Source organism: Centruroides sculpturatus, unplaced genomic scaffold (assembly GCF_000671375.1).
Source record: "Centruroides sculpturatus isolate CEXI.00-Female unplaced genomic scaffold, Cexi_2.0 scaffold235, whole genome shotgun sequence".
Lineage (NCBI taxonomy): Eukaryota > Metazoa > Arthropoda > Arachnida > Scorpiones > Buthidae > Centruroides > Centruroides sculpturatus.
Genome location: NW_019384436.1, coordinates 247811 through 268929, shown reverse-complemented (window position 1 = coordinate 268929; position 21119 = coordinate 247811). Strand labels below are relative to the sequence as shown.

At 31.6% G+C, this 21119-nt stretch overlaps 2 protein-coding genes and 1 pseudogene across 3 annotated transcripts; 1 reads left to right on the top strand and 2 right to left on the bottom strand.

Moving 5' to 3' along the window:
- Positions 1–509: 509 nt before the first annotated feature.
- On the bottom strand, positions 510–2542 carry LOC111619930 (annotated as a pseudogene).
- A 10031-nt stretch (positions 2543–12573) lies between these two features.
- On the top strand, positions 12574–16691 carry LOC111619929 (zinc finger BED domain-containing protein 1-like). Of its 2 annotated transcripts, XM_023361753.1 has the most exons (3): positions 12574–13045; positions 14281–16140; positions 16216–16691. In XM_023361753.1, exons 2-3 carry the CDS (start codon positions 15052–15054, stop codon positions 16414–16416), a joined length of 1290 nt encoding a protein of 429 aa, XP_023217521.1. In that variant the 5' UTR covers positions 12574–13045; positions 14281–15051; the 3' UTR covers positions 16417–16691. The 2 variants fall into 2 exon arrangements, with proteins under 2 accessions (XP_023217521.1, XP_023217520.1); XM_023361752.1 differs by having other exon boundaries at positions 14281–16691.
- Positions 16692–18154: 1463 nt separating this feature from the next.
- LOC111619928 (ectonucleotide pyrophosphatase/phosphodiesterase family member 6-like) lies at positions 18155–19395 on the bottom strand. Its single transcript, XM_023361750.1, has 4 exons — positions 18978–19395; positions 18765–18908; positions 18564–18702; positions 18155–18495 (listed from the first exon to the last, which is right to left on the bottom strand). The coding sequence occupies exons 1-4, from the start codon at positions 19107–19109 to the stop codon at positions 18347–18349; spliced, it is 564 nt and encodes a 187-aa protein (XP_023217518.1). The 5' UTR covers positions 19110–19395; the 3' UTR covers positions 18155–18346.
- Positions 19396–21119: the final 1724 nt, after the last annotated feature.

Sequence of the window (21119 nt, the reverse complement as noted above, 5' to 3'; positions counted from 1 at the left end):
TTCGAATTCTGGACTATTAAAATAGCCGTTGGCAATAATGTCACCAGACATGTAGAGAGATTGTCCAAAGCGTGCTTCCTCAGCAGTACAATCCCTTTTTTCTCGCATTACATCGTACAATAGCTTTTTATAAAAAATTTTTGAATTTTTTTTTTTTCTTAATTCGCACGTCGTAGTCAAATAATGCTGGTTAAGTAATATAATCCTATTCTACCATTTCAAATTATGGTATAGCCTCCCTTACATAATTGTCCTTCATTTGTGACAATGCTTGCCTATCATTTTCTTCTCTCCACTATGTTGTGCCTGCTTGTTTCTTTTATGTCATACCATACATTTCTAAATTCAACACTTATATCACCGGTGAGTTCTCTGTTGAATGATCTGACGTCACATTTTATAGAATAAAGAAACGTTTCTGTTGAAAGGGCACTTTTCATGATGGCTGACTTAATTAAGGAGAAGCCAACAATTATGACTGTATTGCTAAATAATTAAAATGATTCTCTTAACCATTATTCGAATAAATCCTTTTATGAACCCTCTCTATCATTTTATTCTATAGTGGGTCTTTAATAATTTGAGTTTCTTGAATATATATATCATTAGGAAGACTTAAAGAGGGCCAAATATCGGTCGTAATTAATTTTAGACAAATTCGTGGAGGTAGTTTGTTTCTGAAAAAAAGCTTAATATTTCAATATTGACCAAATTATCCAACATAATTGTGCAATCACATGTTTTATCATATACAGATCAATCTGTCTGCTATTACAGCATCCACAGCAAGAGCGAATTGATAGTTTCTATAAGCAAAATTTACTTGTTTCATGAATGCCGCCATGTTAGTTTGTTGAATACTTGACAGTCTTTCAGATAGTTGAGACTGTTGAGTTCAACAGTGAAACAGCGGTGATGATATTAGTCTCAACAGAGAACTTAATGATCCATTTAGAATGGTTGTTTTCTCACCATTGAGTCAACTGTTGAATATAGAAATGTACAGATAGTTCCATCTTAAGTTTGGACGTCCTTTTGGTCTCTTGATTCCCTGTGGATACTACGTTGTAATTCTCGTAGACCATCTGTTGTCAGTCCTTGCCAGATGTCCTGCCCATTGCCATTTGAGAAATTTAATTCTGTGGATCATATCAGTTATCTGGGTTTTCAGCCTAATCCACTCTATTCTTTTGTAATCTCTCTTGGTTATTTCAAGCATGCATCGCTCTATTGACCTTTGGGCAACTTGGAGTTTTGCTGTTATTTCTTTAGTGTCCAAGTTCACACCCATAAGTCATGACTGGTAGTACACATTGATTGAATGCTCTTTTCTTCAGGTGGATTGGCATTTTAGACCTGAAGATTTCAGAATTTCCTCTGAATATAGACCATGCTAGTTTGATCCACCTGTTGATTTCTGGAAGTAGTGAGCCAGATTTGGGTATTACTTGTCCCAGACATATATATTCAACTACTGTTTCTAGTGTGATGTCATTTATTGTTATGACTTGATTGTCTACCAGTTCATTGTAAATGACTTCTGTTTTCGCCAAGATCATTTTAAGGCCAATTTCATTGCTAACTTTGTTTAAATTGCTGTCTACTACTTGTAGTTCTGCAGGATTTTTAGCTATCAGGATGATATTAACAGCGAATCGTAGATGGTTGAGGTGTTCTCCATCTATAGATATACCTTTGTTCTTCCAGTCTATTTTACAGAATACATTTTCTAGGGTTGCCATGAAGAGCTTGGGTGATATTGAGTATCCTTGTCAAATGCCTTTGGCTATGAGAAATTCTGGAGTGTCGTCATATATTTTCACTTTAGCTTTTGCTTCTCTGTATATATTGGCTAGAGTTTCTCTGTATGGTTTGTCAATGCCTTGGTTGGTTAAAGCTTCTATTAATGCTCTGGGATATATGGAGTTGAAAGTCTTTTCAAAGTCAATGAAGGCCATTGCCAGTGGTATTCGATAGTCATTGGTACAACTTAATAATTCTCTCAGTGTTTGTTCTATTGTACTGAAATCACTTCTAAAGCCAGCCTGTTCCCATGGTTGTGCAGCATCTAATGTGTTTTTTAATCTGTTGTTGATAATCTTCATAAATATTTTGTATATAATTGGGAGTAAGCTTATGGGTCTATAATATTTAATATCCTCTTTTCTATCTTTCTTATGGATGAGTATTATATTTGCACTGTTCCAATGATCTGGTATGCATCTTAACCTTAGGCATTCTGTGTATACATTTGCTAAGATTTTCTGTGTTTTTGCCAGCATATTTCAATGTTTCAGCTATTATTCCATCATTATCATCTGCCTTACCATTTTTCATAGTTTTGAGTGCTGATTCTATTTTTTCCATTAGAACTTCTGGGATGTTTTCTCCATTGTTAAGTGCTTCTTCTCCAAGCATCTCTGGGGCTTTGTATAATTTACTGTAGAACTTGGTTATTTGTTGAATTATTTTGTTTCTGTTTGTGGACCTGGTGATTTTGTTTACTAGTGCAATTATTTGTTTCTTCCCCATGATTAGCACTCTTTTTATCCTTTTATAACTTTTTCTATTTTCAATTGCATTCTCAATCAGTTGTTCATTGTATTTCCTAATATCTTCTGTTATCTGTTTCTTTATTGTCTTACATAATTCTTTGTATTCTATTCTCTGTGTATTAGTACTTGCTTTCATTTCTCATCTGCATTTTAACAGATCTTTAGTTTTGTCAGACAGTTTCTTGTGTTCAGTTTTCTGCTGCTGTCCTCTATCATCATAGCACAGTCGAGAATGATTTTCATTAGCTGAGAGCTATTGACTTGGTCATGTAGTCTTTTGTCTAGTGCCCTTTGGTACTGATCTGAATTTTTCATTAGGTTATGGATATTGATTCCTAATATTCTTGGTTACAACCAACAGACTGCCGAAAATCTATCGGGCTAGTTTTATGCTAATTATTAAATAAATTACGTAACCAAATTGATTACGTAATTTATTTAATAATTAGCATAAAACTAGCCCGATAGATTTTCGGCAGTCTGTTGGTTGTAGCTATATTATATATCGGGTTGGAGATGTTTGTATATTATATTCTTGGTTTTCTGACTAACTTAAGTCTTTCTAGTTTTAAATCTAAGACAGGGCTGTGGAGTCGCGTAAAAATCTACCGACTCTGACTTTTCCTTACCATCTGACTCCGTTTCATATACGTACATAACAAGTTGGTAAGTAAACGGGAATTGGAATTGGTGGATTTTTTGATGACTCCGACTCCACAGCCCTGATCTAAGATAATTCTCGATCTGACTAGTTGATGGTCACTGCCTGTTTGGAATTTATTAAGAATGCTGACATCTTTAACTGTGTGGGTCTTGTTGGTAAGAATGTAGTCAATTTCATTCTTAGTCACTGCATTTGGTGCTTCCCTTGTCCATTTTCTGTTGGGGTTCTTGAAGAATGTATTCGATATATACATGTTCTGGTAACTTGCAAATTGCACCAGTCTATCTCCTCTTTCATTCCTTTCACCAAATTCATAGGTCCCCACTACTTGTTCCTCGTTGTTTCTTTTCCTCACTTTGGCATTAAAGTCCCAATTAGATATTTGAAATGGCTTCTATTATTGTTCAATGTCTCGGCTAAACAATAATAGAAGTAAGTAAGGTACACCTCACCAACCCCTGCATGACATGATACAAGAAAAAACACGGCCCTCATGGAAAACTTATTATGTAAATATTAAGGAGTTTGAAAAAATGTTATAGTGGTTATCCTTAAAAACTACACTGATCTGTTTGTGTATACATACATGAATTGGAAAAGTAACTTTTACTATAAGGGGTAAATCCACAGTTACAGGTGTGACATAAAAATGACATCAAATTTTTATTCACCAAGATCATTGCCCGATTTCTATGAATCTTTTCACTTGAAAGTCAAGATTATATTTTCACATTTACCTTAGGTCCTTGTCTTTTAGAACATCCACAACAATATGTCGGTAATAAGGAAATCTTACAATCTATTAATATTAGTATGTAATGGTTACAGGTGTGACGTGTACAAAAATTACATGTTATCATCAGCAATTTAACTTTATTTCTGAAATGGTAAATTTCTTTTGCAAATTACCAATGTTAAATACATTTTATTTGAGAGTCACATGCTGTTTTTTTTTTTTTCAAAACTCGTAGTTGTGGTGATTCACATATGACTCAATGCTGCAACTGACTTCACATCTAAAACATAGTGAGAAACTGGCTTGAAGTAATGCACTATGACTATGTTGTCTTGTCTTCAGTGGCCCCATCTTTTATCTAACATGGGCCTGCACATTTCAGTTTTATCTTTTGGAGAGAAAATTATGCAGATATGTTTTATCTTTTTGCTGGTACATTCAGCAAATTCTTTTGCATTTATCACCACATGTTTTCTTGTATACACAGCATTCCATACTGTTCTCTTAACAATACCACCTACTCCATCCACAGCACCTTTTCCGTGTGAAGATTCAAAAAATGACCATTCTCCATTAATTAATAAAAAGCTCTTGCATAAAAATCAAATTTGTTAATGTGTATTTATTTTTAAATTGAGCTGCACAGCCATCGAAAAGATTATCACCTACTTGATGTTGGGCTGGAATTCAATAAGCATCATGAAGATGTGTTTAAGGAAAGTCCACACAGAGTACTGTATTTTCCATTAGATAAATCATTACTGATTATTACAAAGGAGTGCATATTTTTAGGAGACCAATTTTTACAGGAGTTGCATGGGTACCTGATGGCACCCATAAAACTCCTGTAAAAGTAGTTACCTGTTCATATGTCTAGTGCAGCATCTGGAGTTCATCCTGTGCCTTTGCAGAGTAATTTTCTGCAAAATCTACTTGTAAAATAGCTTCTTCCTGTGGAACTGAATCTCTAGAAGCTTGAAAATATTTTTGATACATATTTTTCACAAAAAGTGCACTAGAAATGATTGTAATTGTTTGTTTATATAATTTAGTAAGTCTGACAAAGATACACTTTTTGTAATTGTCTTCATATGCCCTCTATATCACTCCACTTTTTCCAATTCAATTTCTGTAGAAAGTACTGTACATCATTCTCTGTGCCTTCATAAATTAACATCATTGACTTGTGTTTACACTTTTTACATTTATCCCATCATGCATGCTTCATTCTCCATATTACACACATTTTTTTGCACAGTTGCCTGTTTTTTCTGGGAATCTTTCAGATGCTATAAATGCAGCTGTAATGGTTGCTTTAACTGTTTGTGCAGTAATGACAAACACAAACATTATGAGGCATATCAGAAGATGACTTTACGTTAGCTGGTCAAAGTTTAAAGACTAGAGCCTTATTTGTACATCTGGATGCAGAGATTTGAAACTTTCAAATACTGTACTTCATCAATAATCATAAGCATGATTTTTTTTCTGTTCAATTTCTTTGGCTTGACCAGGATTTCCCACCCACAGTCCTTTCTGCCAGGTGTTTGCCAGCTTATTTCATTACTTTCGTAAAATTCTTGAGCAATATTTTCAGTAAATATGAGCAGACCTGAGGTATGTGATTTTGGTGGAAATTTTGATAAAGGATCAGTAATGTCCTTGGTCAGATGAAGTAATACTGTCTTGCATTTTCTAGGGCTGTGAGGTAGTGCTTTTCTTGTTCTTACCAATGCCTCTCTGAAAGACTGTGGTGTCTTAATTTAAACACAATATTTTCTTCTGCATTTTGTACTTGATTACACTGTTTGCTTTTTGCAAATGGCATAGAGCCTGTCTTGCATTTTCTGTAACTTTTTCCTGGAAGCAGCAGTATTTACTGTTGTTTCTTCAACTCACATCTACATTTCTTGTCCCAAAGTCTTTCTTTCTCTAAGTGTTTTAGATATCTCTCGGGGCCCTGCTTCAGCTTGGCACAAAAATGTGCTGCTTTTTCTTTTGCTCTCAATGGCATTGTCAACCTAATCTAAAACAAGTTAAACTCTATCAAAAACAAAAATCTACAAAATTACATTAAAACTCTGAAACTCACTCTTTAACCTGATTGATGTCACATCCATAACTACTGGAATAATTTAGAAAAATACCTTCAGTATCATCTTACAGAATAAATACTAATTCATGTCCTCACTATGGAGCTGTAACACAAATCTTTTAAAACCATTACTTGCAGAGGTATTTTATTTAAAAGCATTTTCTGGTTATGGGGGTGACAGTGTTATGTTAACATTTGCTTACCTCTTTAACTTTATAATGAGAAAGTAAAAATTATTGTGTCTTTTAAAATTAAATTGAAACAACGCTAATTAACATAAGTATGCATTTATCTACTATAATTAGTCAGTGTTGCCAACAGATCGAGTCTAAAAACTCTAAAATTTCAAAAGCTTATTATTAGAAAAAGTGTAATAAATTTTCAGTTTATTAATACACATATAATTACAAAATTAGCTATTTTAACTGTTAGATTATTAAACTAGATACATTAAACTTTTAACAAGAAACAATAATAATCTATAATTTTTTTTTACATCAAATATCTTATATTCTGTGGATTCTAACATAGGCTAATTTATGTATTGTAGTCTTGTACAGGGCTTTGGAGCAGGGGAACCCAGCTTTGCTCCAGGTGAATTTTAAGCTTGGCTCCAGCAAAACAATTTTTATATGCAATTGTTTCAGATAAAAGTACATTGATGAAAGCAATAAACACTGAAAACTTTTTAGCAGCTAGGGAAATTATGTTTAATCAAGGCAAATATTTTGATTAAAGTACACAAAATACTTTAACATGTTTTTTCTGTATTTTTTGAATTTGTTATTTCGTTCTATGCCCTGTCATCATATACGTTCTACTTTGGTTGTATTTGATTTATTTTGATATTTGAGGATAATGATTTAAAATGACCAAAAGCATCTGCATTGATTAAACATAATTTTCCCTACTGCTAAAAGATTTTCATCCTGTTCATTGGTACTTTGTATAGCAGTTTGGCATGACTTAATCATTATTTAAACCATTTTATTTTGTTAATTTATTTACAGTCTGTTTCTATTGCTTTATATAAATTTTATGTAAACAACAGAAATAATTCTTTTGATCACATATAACAATATGTAATTTTAGCATTATTCTCATATGTATCAAACTATAACATATACATAATCTGTATGTAGCAAATCTAAATTTTGCATTATAACTCTGATATGATGGACATTTATATCCAAATTTTTAGAATGAGCAAATCTTAATGGTAGAATGCAGATTGAGAAACTGCATACAATCCAAAATAAAACATTTTTTTATTATCGTATGTAGAGTTAAGCAAAGCTTGGCTCACCTCACTTCAGCTAAGCTATTTGGAAATGCTGAGCTGAGGTCTTGACAGGCTAGCTGTGAATTTGGACTGGAGCTGACAACTGAGCAGAGCTAAGCTCATGTATGTTGGAGTAAAGTCCATTTTTGAAATTAAATTGCATCTCTAATAATAACAGATAAACAGTTAGTTGGATAATGTTTTTAGTTATCTGTTGTTAAAATGAGATAAATAAACTATTATCAAATAAAAACTAATTGAGCATTAAGCAATTGAACTAAACAATTTTTAAATTAAAAGACTTTTCAAAAGTAATAAGGATAATATTTTAAAATGATACAAATAACATTTATTTCTAACAAAACATGTACTGTACAGTACAGCCTTGACAATTTGAAGTGGATTGGACGGAGACTACCTTGAATTACAAAAAACTCTGAATATGGATTAGACTTGAGCTGCAATTCTGGATTCCAGTCAAGAGTTGAGCTGACTGTCAAAAGCTTAGGCTGTAGCTCAGCTCAATTCATTTTGTAGAATTCTAATCATACATTATTTTCTGAGATATAAGTCAACACTATATAAATATATATATAGCGTTGACTTATATACAGCTAGGTATTGCATCACAACATATTATATACATAGCTTCTTTGTAAAATGTAGCCATAAAATGTTTTTCAGGCATATAGACATCCTCAATTTCATATTAAGTGAAAAGCCCAAAATCTTATTGTAAGTCACTAGTTAGTAGGGTCATAATTCAAGGAACACTGACAACAGCTGAAAATTAAAAAAAACAGCAAAACTGTATTATATTAATACTGGTATATTCAGTGTATATTGTGTATGCCATATGTTATATGTTTACATATATACTTTCTGTTGTTCTGTAATTATTGCTTTTTAATTTCAATGCTTTATATAAGAGTAAAAAAATAAACTTAATGCAATCAAATATGCCAAGAAAACAAAAATATTTTTCTAAAATTGATTGATTTTATTTTTTTGAAAAATTCCCTTTTTATAATCATTAATATCAATATATATTATAAAGGTAAGTATACAATGTGCATGCCGCTAAAACTCAAAAACGAGTCCCAGTACGATCGAGGGAGTTATATGGTGTGGTAGCCCTCTATCCCCCATCCACGAAGAAGGTTCCCGTTTTTACTTGAAGGGCGTGCTGTTGAAGATATAAGGGCTGGAAGTTTCGCCCTCTAGAAATTTCTAGAACAGTCCAGAACATTCGAGAGCATTCCAGAATGTTCTGGAACATTGTGGACCATTCAAAGGCTTTTTTTGTATGGGTGGGACTACCCATTGGTGGTGGTATATAAAGCAAGATGCGTTGTGGGTTTGAACATCAGTTTCTTATCAGTGATGAAGGGAAGAATCAAAAAAGAAGTGAAAATTCCAAAGTAGTGCAGTGAGTGAATAAAAACAAGCAGTGAAGTGTGAGTAGTCAAAGTGATATAGTGACTGAATATAAACTCTTGAATGTTATGGAATGCTCACCAAAACTATGGAATGGAACAAGGATAATCGTCAAACAGCTATCAAATAACATCATCAAAGCCAAACTTATGACTGGAAAGGACAAAGGGGACACAGTATTTATCCCCAGAATACCACTGATCTCTACTGAACTGCCATTTCTATTTAAAAGACTGCAATTTCCAATCAAATTAGCATATAGTTTTACAATTAACAAAGCGCAAGGACACACTTTAAAACATTGCGGCATCAACCTCAAAGACTTCTGCTTCTCTCATGGTCAACTATACGTAGCTTGCTTTCGAGTAGGAAATTCGAAAAATTTGTACATATATACCCCGGATAACAAAACAAAAAATGTTGTTTATAAACAGGTATTGTAACTAGTTAGAATGTGTTTTCAATAAAATATTTTTACCTCTTATATTTTAAAGTTTATCCTTTTATTCCAACTACCACAATCTCATATCAACTCCCTGAGCGAAGCTGGTACCCCAGCTAGTTTATTATAAAGAATTATACAGAAGATATGAACTATATTTGATATTAACTTTAAGAATACATATACAGTAATCAAATTGTCAAAGTCTGATTATAACTGCATATAATTAATTGTTAATTGAAATGAACATTTTATTATACAAAAATAATAGGTTTATATAACTTTTCATGTATTTTATAGATCAACGGTGGGCAACCCCCGGCCCGCGGGCCAGCTACGGCCCGCGAAAACTTTTTATCCGGCCCGCGAGATGTTTAGAAGAAATTATAAATAAATATTTTTCGATGTAATTCGTCTAGTTTAAATTGAATATTATTTCCTGAAGTGTTGTGGCAGCAATGACAGGAAAAAATAAGGAAGTCATTTCCTTATTCAAACAAAAAGTGGAAGAACAGAATTTTTCTAAATTATTTATATCTCATCGCATCATCCATCAAGAAAATCTATGTGCAAAAGCTATGCAATTAGAAAATGTAATGTCTGTGGTATCCAACTACATAGTGCTGTTTTTATTGTGTTTAAAGTCACTTAGATTTTACAAATAGGTGAGCCGTTCACAGCCCGGCACACGCATTTGTAAAATCTAAGTGACTTATACAACATGGAATTCATATAAAACGGAATAATCAACAGTGTTATACGGGGCGGTCGACTGTAGTAATTAATTTCTTTTTATTTATTTATTTATTTCATATTTGCAGACTAAAAATTTACAGGTCACAAGGTGTTAATTAACTACTACGGCCCGCGAAAAAAAACGTAAAATTTATTCTGGCCCATGTTATAAAAAAAGGTTGCCCACCCAGATCTTTTCAATTTGTTCCAGTTGGTTCTACCCTAGGAAAGAAATTAAAAGTTTTGTTTTGTAATTTAAATCCATATTTATCACAATCCAAATTACAAACTGAAAAAAGCTGGCAAAAAATATTTAAATATTGTCTTACTTTCACAAAAGAAGAAAGGTTATTTTGTCTCTAAAGTTTTCTTTTCTGAGATTAAATCTTTTAGACATGTTCATTATGTTTGACAGTGGTTTATTTGTGACAGATTAACATATTTGGTCATTCCAATATAACTTGTTAGTTGTAAAAGAAGACTCAATCATTTTTCTATATTTAAATGGGAGGAATTCATAGAAAAGAGAAAATACCAATTAACTTGTAAATGTTTTCTGTAGTAGCTATTAGTTATTTACTATTATTACCACTATACCTGAAGTGGTTGTCTTTTTTTACAATTGACTGACCCCTTACTTTAAAAAAGTTATGGCAATACATACTTACATTAATTTTGTATATAACCATTTTGATTATTTAATACATACTCGATAATTACTGTACTTCAAATATACAACGAACAGCCCGATTTTAATTATCATTTATAAGCTACTAAAATATATATTTTTACATTATGGTATTATTGATTACAGTTGATATAAATTAATTTTGTTTAATTTCACGTTTTAGACAATTTTCGATGGCATTGCTTTTCCTGTTTATATGGAAAAAAAACACGACATAAGGAGGCAACTCCTTAACTTTTATTTTTCAAATTGCATTTCGATTTACAGTATTTTCTTAAAAATAGTCGTTTTCAGTTTATAAAATGTTCCGTAAAATAAACTAGATAAATAAAAGAACACAATCCGCCTTACACAAATTCAGATTATGGTTTTATACAGGCCTAAATTTATTTTGCAGAATCTTATGTCAATGATATATTTTGCAAAATAAAGATTAGGGAGTTGCTTCCTAGTGTTGTGTTTTCTTTCGTAAAAAAAAAGCGCTAAACTGTCTAATGCATATTAAATACATGATTATCCTCCATTTTTCTTTGTTGTTTAATTCTGAAAAAGTAAACAAGGTATATCATGAATATATTTCTGGTCGAGATATGTCAGAAGTACAATATAAGTTGTTTGAAACTTTTTAGTTAGATTCACAAAATGTTTTAAATGTTTGTAAAGTGAAAAGCCCAAAACTTTCTATAGAATAGCTGAAGAAATTACACCTGAGCATTGAAAAAACAAAAACAGGTGTAGAGCTGGAGCTAAGAATTTTTTCAAATAATATATGGCTGTTTCCAAAGTTTGGTGTCGTTTTACAGCACTTTTTACAGAAAAATTTTTTTGAGGTTTATTTTGTTATTTTTTTATAACTAGAGATGGTTCAATGTGTTTAATTAAAGCGCACACTACTACCATTTCGAGGCAGCCGATTGGTGATGCGACGGTCTTAAGTGCCATTTTTCCTAGTAACTTCCCTTCTAAAAAGTACATTAAGTATTTTATTATAAAAATAAACACGTTCACATCTGTAGAGGCCTCAACAGCATAGCGTACGTTTTTATTCCATTATTAATTTCGGCTTCGCAACGCTATCCTCACTTTATTATTTTTCACCACCTGGCATTGTTTTGACGCCATATTTAAACCTAAAGTTAGGCAGAATCGATTAGTTTCCCGAGAACAGACACTAATTTTCGAGAGTTCTTGAGAACAAGCAGCGACTTTAAGTGTGTTGTCAATTTGCTTTGTTCGATTACGGCAGGGGTGGCCAACCTTTTGCATACCATGCGTCAATTTTTTGATAGACGAGTTCAGATGCGCAGTGGCGTACCGTGGGTGTTAGCCGCCCGGGGCGGAGAAAAATTTTGGCCACCCCTTAATCAGGTATTTCAATTCATAAGACGAAAATTCAGTTTTGTCACACAAGAAGTAATGCAAAATGTGGTGGTAGTGAGAGTGGTGTACACGACTACGAATGTATCGTGCATCGTAGAAGCAAAAAAAAAAAATAAATAAATAAATGAAAAAAAGTTCAACAGGTCTCGCAAGAAGTTAGTAGTCCAACCGATTCTCGGACCGTCCGGACAGTAGCCCTATCGTGGGACGTTAGCACTGTCATTTAGACGCCTATATACTGATCGAAAATAAACATACATGCATACACTGTAATTTACTATGTGGAGAACACTCATTTTATCTGTAAAGTTCATTGCAACGAATTGTGCAACAAATAAACTTGCTAAGACAGACTATAAAAAATTAATTTTCTATGTAATATTCTTAATTGCAAAGAAGCCAAATCTGGCGATGTTGCTCAGAACTGACTGAAGCGCCACATGTAATCGTCCAATGCGCCAAGTTTGGCGCATGCGCCACGTTTTGGCCACCCCTGGATTACGGAGTAGTTAATAACTAATGACCGGAGTATTCGAATGCAAGAATCGAGAACCAAGTTAATTCCGTGATAGTGTCTGTTAAAAATGTCAATTATCCGATAAGTTTATTAGAGAGATTAATTAAAACATAAAACCGGAATCTCATCCGGTTATAATACAGTGAATTAATTATTACGATATTAAATAATTTGGATAGGAATAGGCGGTTACGTCGCCATCTCTTGTTAAATTAGAATATTTTAGAATAAATTAATTTATTTCTAATGATTAAACTTAACACGAGATGACGGCTTAATTGTTGATTTACACATGAAATTACAGAGATTTCAGTTAACGATTAAGTAGAATATTAAAATTAACCTCGGGCAGAATCAAACGAGTTTTCGAGAACAAACAACTATTCTTACATAATGCTGCCCAGTTGCTTTGTACTAATAAGAAGTAGACAGTATCATTCGAAAACAAATTAATTGACATTTTTTGGATTTTCCTTGTACTAAATTACGTTCAATTGTTCGACGAAACACGTAGGTAAGTTTGTTTTTTACTCTCAGAATGTGTTTTAATTTTATGGTTTCTTGAACTAAGTACAGTACGAAACGCAAATGATCATAAAATGAGTACTATACTCGTTGGTTAAGTAAAATTTAATTAGTAATTTTTTCAGGATAAAAATAATCTGAAGGAAAAAATATTAAACGATTAAATATTAATATATTATTTCATTAAACCACTCAAACCTCTACTAATTATTTACTAATCGAACGTTTTCGGCTCTAATCAACCATTTTCAGGATTAAACCGAAAAATGAATATACAGGTAACCCCCGTATAACACGGTAGTTACGTTCCAAAAAATTGCCGTGTTATGCGAAACAAAGAACTAGTACGAAAAGGAGGGTTAGGTTCCAAAAATTAAAAAAAAACGTGCTACTATATTTTCATAATTAAGGTAAATATCTTTATCAAAATTTTCTAAAGTGATACATATTATTATAAATTAAACAATGTTTTCTTTGTCATCACTAAAAGCACTTAACCGAGAGCGTTTTATTTTTGGCAAGTTATCCTTATCCTCTGAGCATTTTTCTGCATTATTTTCAGATTCATGCTTTACCTTTTACAAAAAGTGTATGTAATTTTAGATTGCTTATAATTTTCCTTATATGGTGCTAAGCACTTATGAAATAAGGGAAAAACATCTGGCAACACAGAAGCAGAAGCGTCGAGATCTGGCAAAATTGAAACAATTTTCGCGAAGGACCATGTGTATGGAGATGAGAAAAGAAAATTTACACACTGAAGTACTAATAGTTTACGAAAATAATAATTTTTGTGAACTATTAGTACTTAAGTATGTAAAAATTTATTACATTTCATGTTGTACGAGAGTTTTACCCATTTCTCGAACCGTGTCAGAGTGAATCCGTGCTATAAAAGTACCGTGTTATACGGGGGATGGTACCAATTCTCGAACCGTGTTAGAGCGAATCCGTGCTATAGAAGTGCCGTGTTATACGGGGGTTATCTGTAATGGGAATTTGAATTAATTTAAATATAGAGCAAGCTCCATTTAAATTCCATGTATTCCATTCTGTATTCACTTTTAGTTTTCATCTTGGAGATATCTTCTTAGATAGCCCGAAAACATTCAATTAATAAATAATTTTGCTAGTAAGGTAAAATTATTAGAAAATTTTAAGTGTGATATAATGAAATATTGAATACGAAGAATATTATAGAATATATTATTTTGTGTTTTTCAGTTTTTACTACATCCCGGATAAAGTCCATAAGTAACTTTTAATATACAAGTATTCAATCAGATTAATAAAACAGCATTATAAAAAAGTAACCTGAAGTAATAAAAACTAAATATTGTGAAAAGAGAAAATTCTATTGTAGCAACATTGTCGGTTTAATTAGGAGGAGTGAGAGATATTTTGCTTGGTATATGACAATTTGCAGATAATAAAATTGAATATTTGTATTGAATATCAAGGATGAAGCCAGGTTCAAAAAAGTCTGTGGTTTGGAAAATTTTTAAAAAGAATGAATTAAAAAAAACTACAATGTGTTCTTTATGTAAAAAAGAAATTAAATATTTTAGAAATACTAGCAATCTTAAGAAACATTTAAAAAGAATGCATCCTTTGCAATTGCAATTACAAGATCAATCTACAGTTTCAAGTTTATCAGCTTCTGCAACTAATTCAGCTTTATCTTCATCATCTCTTCCATCTATTGTTAATGTATCAAGTATTCCTGGTGATTTTGGTCCTGCTCTTTCAGGTAAGAAGAAAAAACCTAAAAGGAAAGCAGACTCTATTCTATTTCCTTCTAATCGTGGCCTCCATTTAAGGCTGTATGGTTCACAAACTAAACTCTCTGAAGTGAATAGAAAAGAAATCGATAATAAATTAATTAAAATGATAACACCAACCACTTTCAAGTGTTGATGATGAAGGTTTTAGAGAATTCGTAAACAAACTGAATCCTTTATATATACTACTAATCAAAAAGCCCTCTCAAACCACATGTTGCCCAACTTATATTCAGAATCCGTTAACAATCTAAAATCTATTTTAAGTCAAGTGAAAAATGTAGGAGTTACGACTGACATATGGACTTCTGTCAGTAATCAAACATACTTAACTGTGACTGCTCACTTTATTCATGATGATGAAATGCATGCTCGCGTGTTATGCACTAGAAAACTTATAAACACCCTTACGGCTGAAAATATTGGCAGCGTTTTATCAACAATATTGAAAGAATGGGATGTATTCGATAAAGTTGTGACTGTAGTCTCAGACGACAAAGCCAATATAAAAAGTGCAATAATAGACTATTTAAAAAAACATCACCATTCTTGTGTAGTCCACACCCTTAATTTGAGTATTAATGAAGCAATTAACTTAATTACTGAATTAAATACTGTTATTAAAAAATGTAGAGGGCTAGTGAGATATTTTAAACATAGTGTGCTATTTATAGAGAAACTTAAAAAAGTGCAAGTTCAAATGGGTTACCCAATTTTAAAAGTTAAACAAGATGTGGCTACCTGTTGGAATTCATCATTGATAATGATCGAAAGACTTATGGAAATAAAAGATGCTCTTTCAGTTGTCATTACAGATCTTCCGAAAGCACGTGACTTCCTAAATGAGGAAGAATGGAACATCCTTAAAGACTGTGTTGCTATAATGAAACCTTTGCAACATCTCACTACACTTTTATCTGGTGAAATGTATCCCACAATGTCTTCCGTTGTACCTTTGTTTAGAGGTCTACATCATTTATTAAAAAATATTAAACCAGAAACTCCAGTGGGAGAGAAGTTAAAAAATGAACTGATAATCACCATCAGCCGACGTTTCGGATTTCTCGAAACAAACAAAATAGTTGCTAAGTCTACATTTTTAGATCCACGTTATAAAAAGATTGGTTTTGGCGTTCCAAAAAATAGTGATGAAGCCCAAACATGGATCAATGAAGAAATGTCTGATCTATTACGTGAAAGTGACATTCAAATTGTTAAAAATCAAGAACAGAGCACTTCCACAAGATCCTTTTCTACAAATACTAACGCTGTTTGGGAATATTTTGATGATAAAGTGGCACAGGTAAAATCTAATTGCAATCGTACCTCCATAGGAATCCTGATGATAAGGCAATATCTAGAAATGACTTATTTACAGAGATCTAAAAACCCGTTGGAGTTTTGGAAAAATCATAAGCAAATATTTCCAGAATTATATCAACTTGCCATAAAATATCTATGTATACCAGGAACATCAGTGCCTCCAGAAAGAGTTTTTTTTAAAAGAAAAACAACTGACTACTCTCCGAAGAAAGCGGCTAGCGCCAAAAAATTTAGATTTTATCATATTCTTAAATAGTAACCTGAACTTAATTTCTTAAATAGTAATTGATTCAAAAATCGGATCAGAAGTTAAACTTCAAGTAAAATATAACGCGGTTTTACAAACTTAATATTAGATCATATTTAGTTAAAACTTTAAAATGTGTATATGTTTCACTGTAAGTGTTATTAAAATAACTGTAGACTTAAAATTCAAATATTCAAAAATTTATGAATGAATATTTATATTTTCGTTTAGATTTCGAAATTTGTGATACTTTGTTATATATGTTTCTTTATCGAAAATTTATGTTGTATATTACAATAAAGTTTGATGTGATGTATAAAATTGCATCCCTTTTAACAAAACTTCTCGCTCACCTGTAAATTCTTTGAAGGAACTGTTCAAAGCGTTACTAAATTTAAAAAAATAATTATAAAGGATCTCTGTATTTCTGGCATGCTAAGAGAGAGATTTACATTGTTACAGAAACTAGGGTATTTTCATTGGTTCATTTCTGCAAACCACGCTTATGACGAGTTGTGTCATCACCGGTCGCACCTCGAGAGAAAACGCATTTTGGGTAGTCAATGAAAAATCAATAGGGTATAGTAATATCACACCGATAGAGGACGTAAATAAATGGATTGTACAGTTTGGAAACACAAAATGAAGTTGGCGTTTAACGACATGAAAAATTTTATGCTTGCAGATATTTAATTATATTAAATACATTTTAGTCACTTCTTAGCTACCCTCTTATATGCAAGATTTTTCGATAGACAAGCATTCTTTTTGATTTCTTTAAATTTTTAGTGTAGCATATATCTAATATGCTACATTAAAAATTGAATAAATGACTACACTGAATAAATGAAATATTAAATTGATTCCGTCCTAGTGAACAATTGCCGTGAATATATAATGTAGTTTTGGAAGTTCATAGCAATAGAACTGATGTGGTATATACAAAAATGTCGATGCACTGAAGAATAGTTAGATTTTTTCATTTTGAATTATTGGGCTGCAATTTGAAAAAAATTGAACCTATAAATTTCCACTGTCGTCTATCCGTCTGTTTGTTTGTCTGTTATTTCGTAATCTCGAGAACAGTATTAGACGAATGTCAAGACCAGATATTGAAAGCTTAGGGGCAGGAGGCCCCGATATAGGACCTTCCAGTCGAGATAGGATGTCATATGATTTCAATTCAAAAATTTTTTCCTGAATATTACATAGATAACCGGCATAATTCTGTTGTTATCAGGAAAAGTATGATGTACAGGGACAAGACACTACTAATTTGAGATGGAGAACAAATATTTTAAATAAATTAAAAATATGCATGCAGACGTATAGCAATAACACTTAGGATAATAATCGTGCTTTCTTTCTCGAACATGGCAACAAAATTATAGTAACGTGCTGCTTAAAAGTTTTTAGAGATAAAATAATGGCGATTCATAAATATTAGTACAGTATTTCATCTGTATGTATACATACAGTACATATACATTCGTATTATTACGCACATAGTTTGAAAATATAGACTATGTTCCTTAAAATACACTCGGAACGAACTTTTTTGTTATTATAATTTTGCATCATCCATTCTTTTTGGATGCCATATTGACAGTAATGCTTCACTGTCTACGGGTGCTTTACTATCGCTGCTCGTCTGCATTAAATAAATAGTAGCTTATATTTTGCACAACAAATGAGGGTAGTAGAAAATTCAAGAGATGTCAAACTATACTGTTTAATATAATTCGTGACAAAGTATATAAAATTATCCAAAAAGTTATAAATTTACAATTGCTTGACTACTTTAATTTAAAAAAATAACATGTTGAAAATGTGAGAATTATATACAGAAATTTATTTGTGTGCTAAAAGTTTGGTTGTAAATAGATGCTGTAGAAAAATAGTTGTATAAATTATTTCCTCGTAATGAAAATTTTCAAGATTATGTATAAACAGTTTTCGGAATTAAAAATTCTTTGACTCGATCATAAGAACCATTATTGGGAAGCGGCGTTATGCCAAGGACGTGACAAAAAACGTTGTAATGATCTACCATTTCTAATGGAGGAGACACGTGATTTTTTTTGAAACCTGTAAAGAATTTTTGCTATTAATTTTAAAGCATTTCAACGAAAATTTGCTTAAGAGTAAATTCTTACTTGGACCCGAAGCGAAAAATATAGTCCTCATGTCTTCACTTCCTTCAGAAAACGGATCCAAACCATGAAGTCCCGGTTGTAAATATGTTAAAATAGATGCAAGAGGATAATACGGTTTCACTTTAGAAGAACTACGTAACTAAAGAAGAATATTTATTATTAAGTCAATATGTATATATTATAAATATTAAATAAAATTACCGGTAAAATATTATAGTTTTTGTCTGCAAAGAGGATTATTGGTGCAATAAGTCTATGATTTCTATAATGATAATGATCTGATAATTCCTCTTTTTTATAAACATGCAATCCCGCTTTTTTGGCGTTCTTTAAACTCTGGTAAACCTAAAAAAAAAGATAACGAATTTTGAATGCGACATTTTAAAACGTTTACAATGTAAAAATTTCACTGACTTTTTCTTCCTTGCCTTCAACGGGCCATATCATGGAATTGTAATGTACATTTAGCATAACTTTGATGTCTTTAGGAGAGAGAACGTCATCCAAACTAATGGTTCTGGTACGGAATATAGTTTTGGTAGTCATCCCGTGATCCGAAACAATAACAACATTCACCTACGTGTAATATATATTTTTACGAAGCATTTTTATCGGGTGATCCAGAAGTCCTTTGACATAGCAGGCATTTGCGGGGTCAAGAATGTTTAATTTTCTTAATTTTTTTTATACAGTAGCGAACTGGATTCTTTTCCTTTAATTTAGTGTTTTGTTTTTGCTTATCTATGCATATATTTATTATTAATAGGTGTTTATTTACAAACGGCTGTCATTTCGAAGGACTTTTGTATCACCGGTATAAATTATTTTTAAAACATTATTTTAAAAAATAATGTTAAATAACATAATTCAAATAAATTGACAATTTTCTCAGATAATATATGAATTAAGTCTTTTAAATACAGAATCCCATAATAAGAATAATCAACTAATAAGCAGATTTAAATATTTTCCAAAATGATTAAATTTACTTCTAACATGGCTAAATTTTAAAAATTTTCTTCTTACGCGTTTTTTTTTATTTCTCTTACATTGATCAAGAGAAATTATATTCAATAATACTTTTATTATAAAATCTGTTTGCATAAATATGCAATTGAAAGTTTTTGAACATAAGTAAAATCTGTTTTCAGAATTTTAAGTTAGTTAACAAATGAATTTTATATTTAAAAACAAGGCTTTCTATGTTAATAAATGTAATATTAAGAAATATTACATTTGTATTTCTATTAAGAAATATTATATTGTATTTCTCAAGTTAATGAAACATTGACAGATAAAGAATTAGTGGAAATAAACAAAATAGTATGCATACACATACGGAATAACTGTTTATGGGACGTAGTCATGTGTACTATTGTATTATGTATACTATTTACAAAGTTCAAATACTCGAGACTTTATTCTATGCTCATTAAGAATGAATCTTTTTTCCCGTCCTTTTTGAAGAAAATTTTATAAGTTTAACAGCTGGATATAAATGAAAATTTATCAAATTAGAGTTAAGGAGGAAATATAAACGGTTATATCAAGCAATGATGACAGAAATCAATAAAATAAGCATCTTAAATTAAAAAATTTAAATTTAATAATTTAAAAAAGCAATAAACATAAAGATTTTGAAAATCATTACGATAAAACTTGTCAAAAACTGGACCCGAATAAAAAAAAAAAAAAAAAACTTGCCTAAACGGAAATTCCAGAACGGCGCGATTTTCTATGTTAAATTTTACTGTAGACTGAAAACCTATTTAACGCAGAAACGAAAGAGGGCTTTGTTCTTCGTATCCAAAAAATGATACGAAGAACGTATTTTACCTTGAATAAATAGTAAAATTAAGTTTCCAATTGTGGACAAATAAGTAAAAGTGCCTCTGTGAGGCACTTATTTTTATTTGTACTATTTTTAATGCTCTGTACCACAGAGCATTAAAAAAAAAGTGTGTATTTCGAGAACAAGTTCGAACCTTTTCAAAGAAATGAAAGTCACGTGACGAGGGAGACATTCCGACGCAAAGTCCTTGTTAAAATTAACCAAAAGTAGAATTAACTAAGAAAGAAAATAGTTCGTTAAAAACATGAGAATAAGAAACACAATTCTGTCCATTTTTCTTAGAGTAGTTAGTAACTAATTAGTACAGGGTTTTGAAAACAGGNACAGATTCAACGTTAAAAATAAGAATGAGAACACCACATATACGTTGTTCCCCTATATCAAGGGAACATTTGAAAAATACAAAAAAATTTTCAGTAAGCATGGTGTTACACTAGCAGCCAAATTAAAAAATAAAATTAAAAACAACATCAACACCAATAAGTTCAAAATTAACGAAATACTAAACCAAGCAGGGGACCTATTCTGAGTAGTATCGTTAAGCTAACGGATACGATAAAAACCAGTTTCTAGCAGAACCACGTGATTCGCGTTTAATCAACCGTGAAAATGCTATTCTGACCCGTACGTTTCGTTTTCGGTCCCGATAGCCACGTGTGATAACTGAGCTTTTGTTATCGGTCACTCTCAACCTGCCGTTAGGA

Bases quoted from the DNA above. Each gene is read 5' to 3' on its own strand.
- LOC111619929 (XM_023361752.1), top strand. From the start codon at position 15,052: ATGTTGCCCAACTTATATTCAGAATCCGTTAACAATCTAAAATCTATT.
- LOC111619928 (XM_023361750.1), bottom strand. From the start codon at position 19,109: ATGACTACCAAAACTATATTCCGTACCAGAACCATTAGTTTGGATGAC. The intron at 18,703-18,764 runs GTAATTTTATTT...ATTCTTCTTTAG, and splicing joins AAAACTATAATATTTTACCG to TTACGTAGTTCTTCTAAAGT. The intron at 18,496-18,563 runs GTAAGAATTTAC...AATTCTTTACAG, and splicing joins ATTTTTCGCTTCGGGTCCAA to GTTTCAAAAAAAATCACGTG.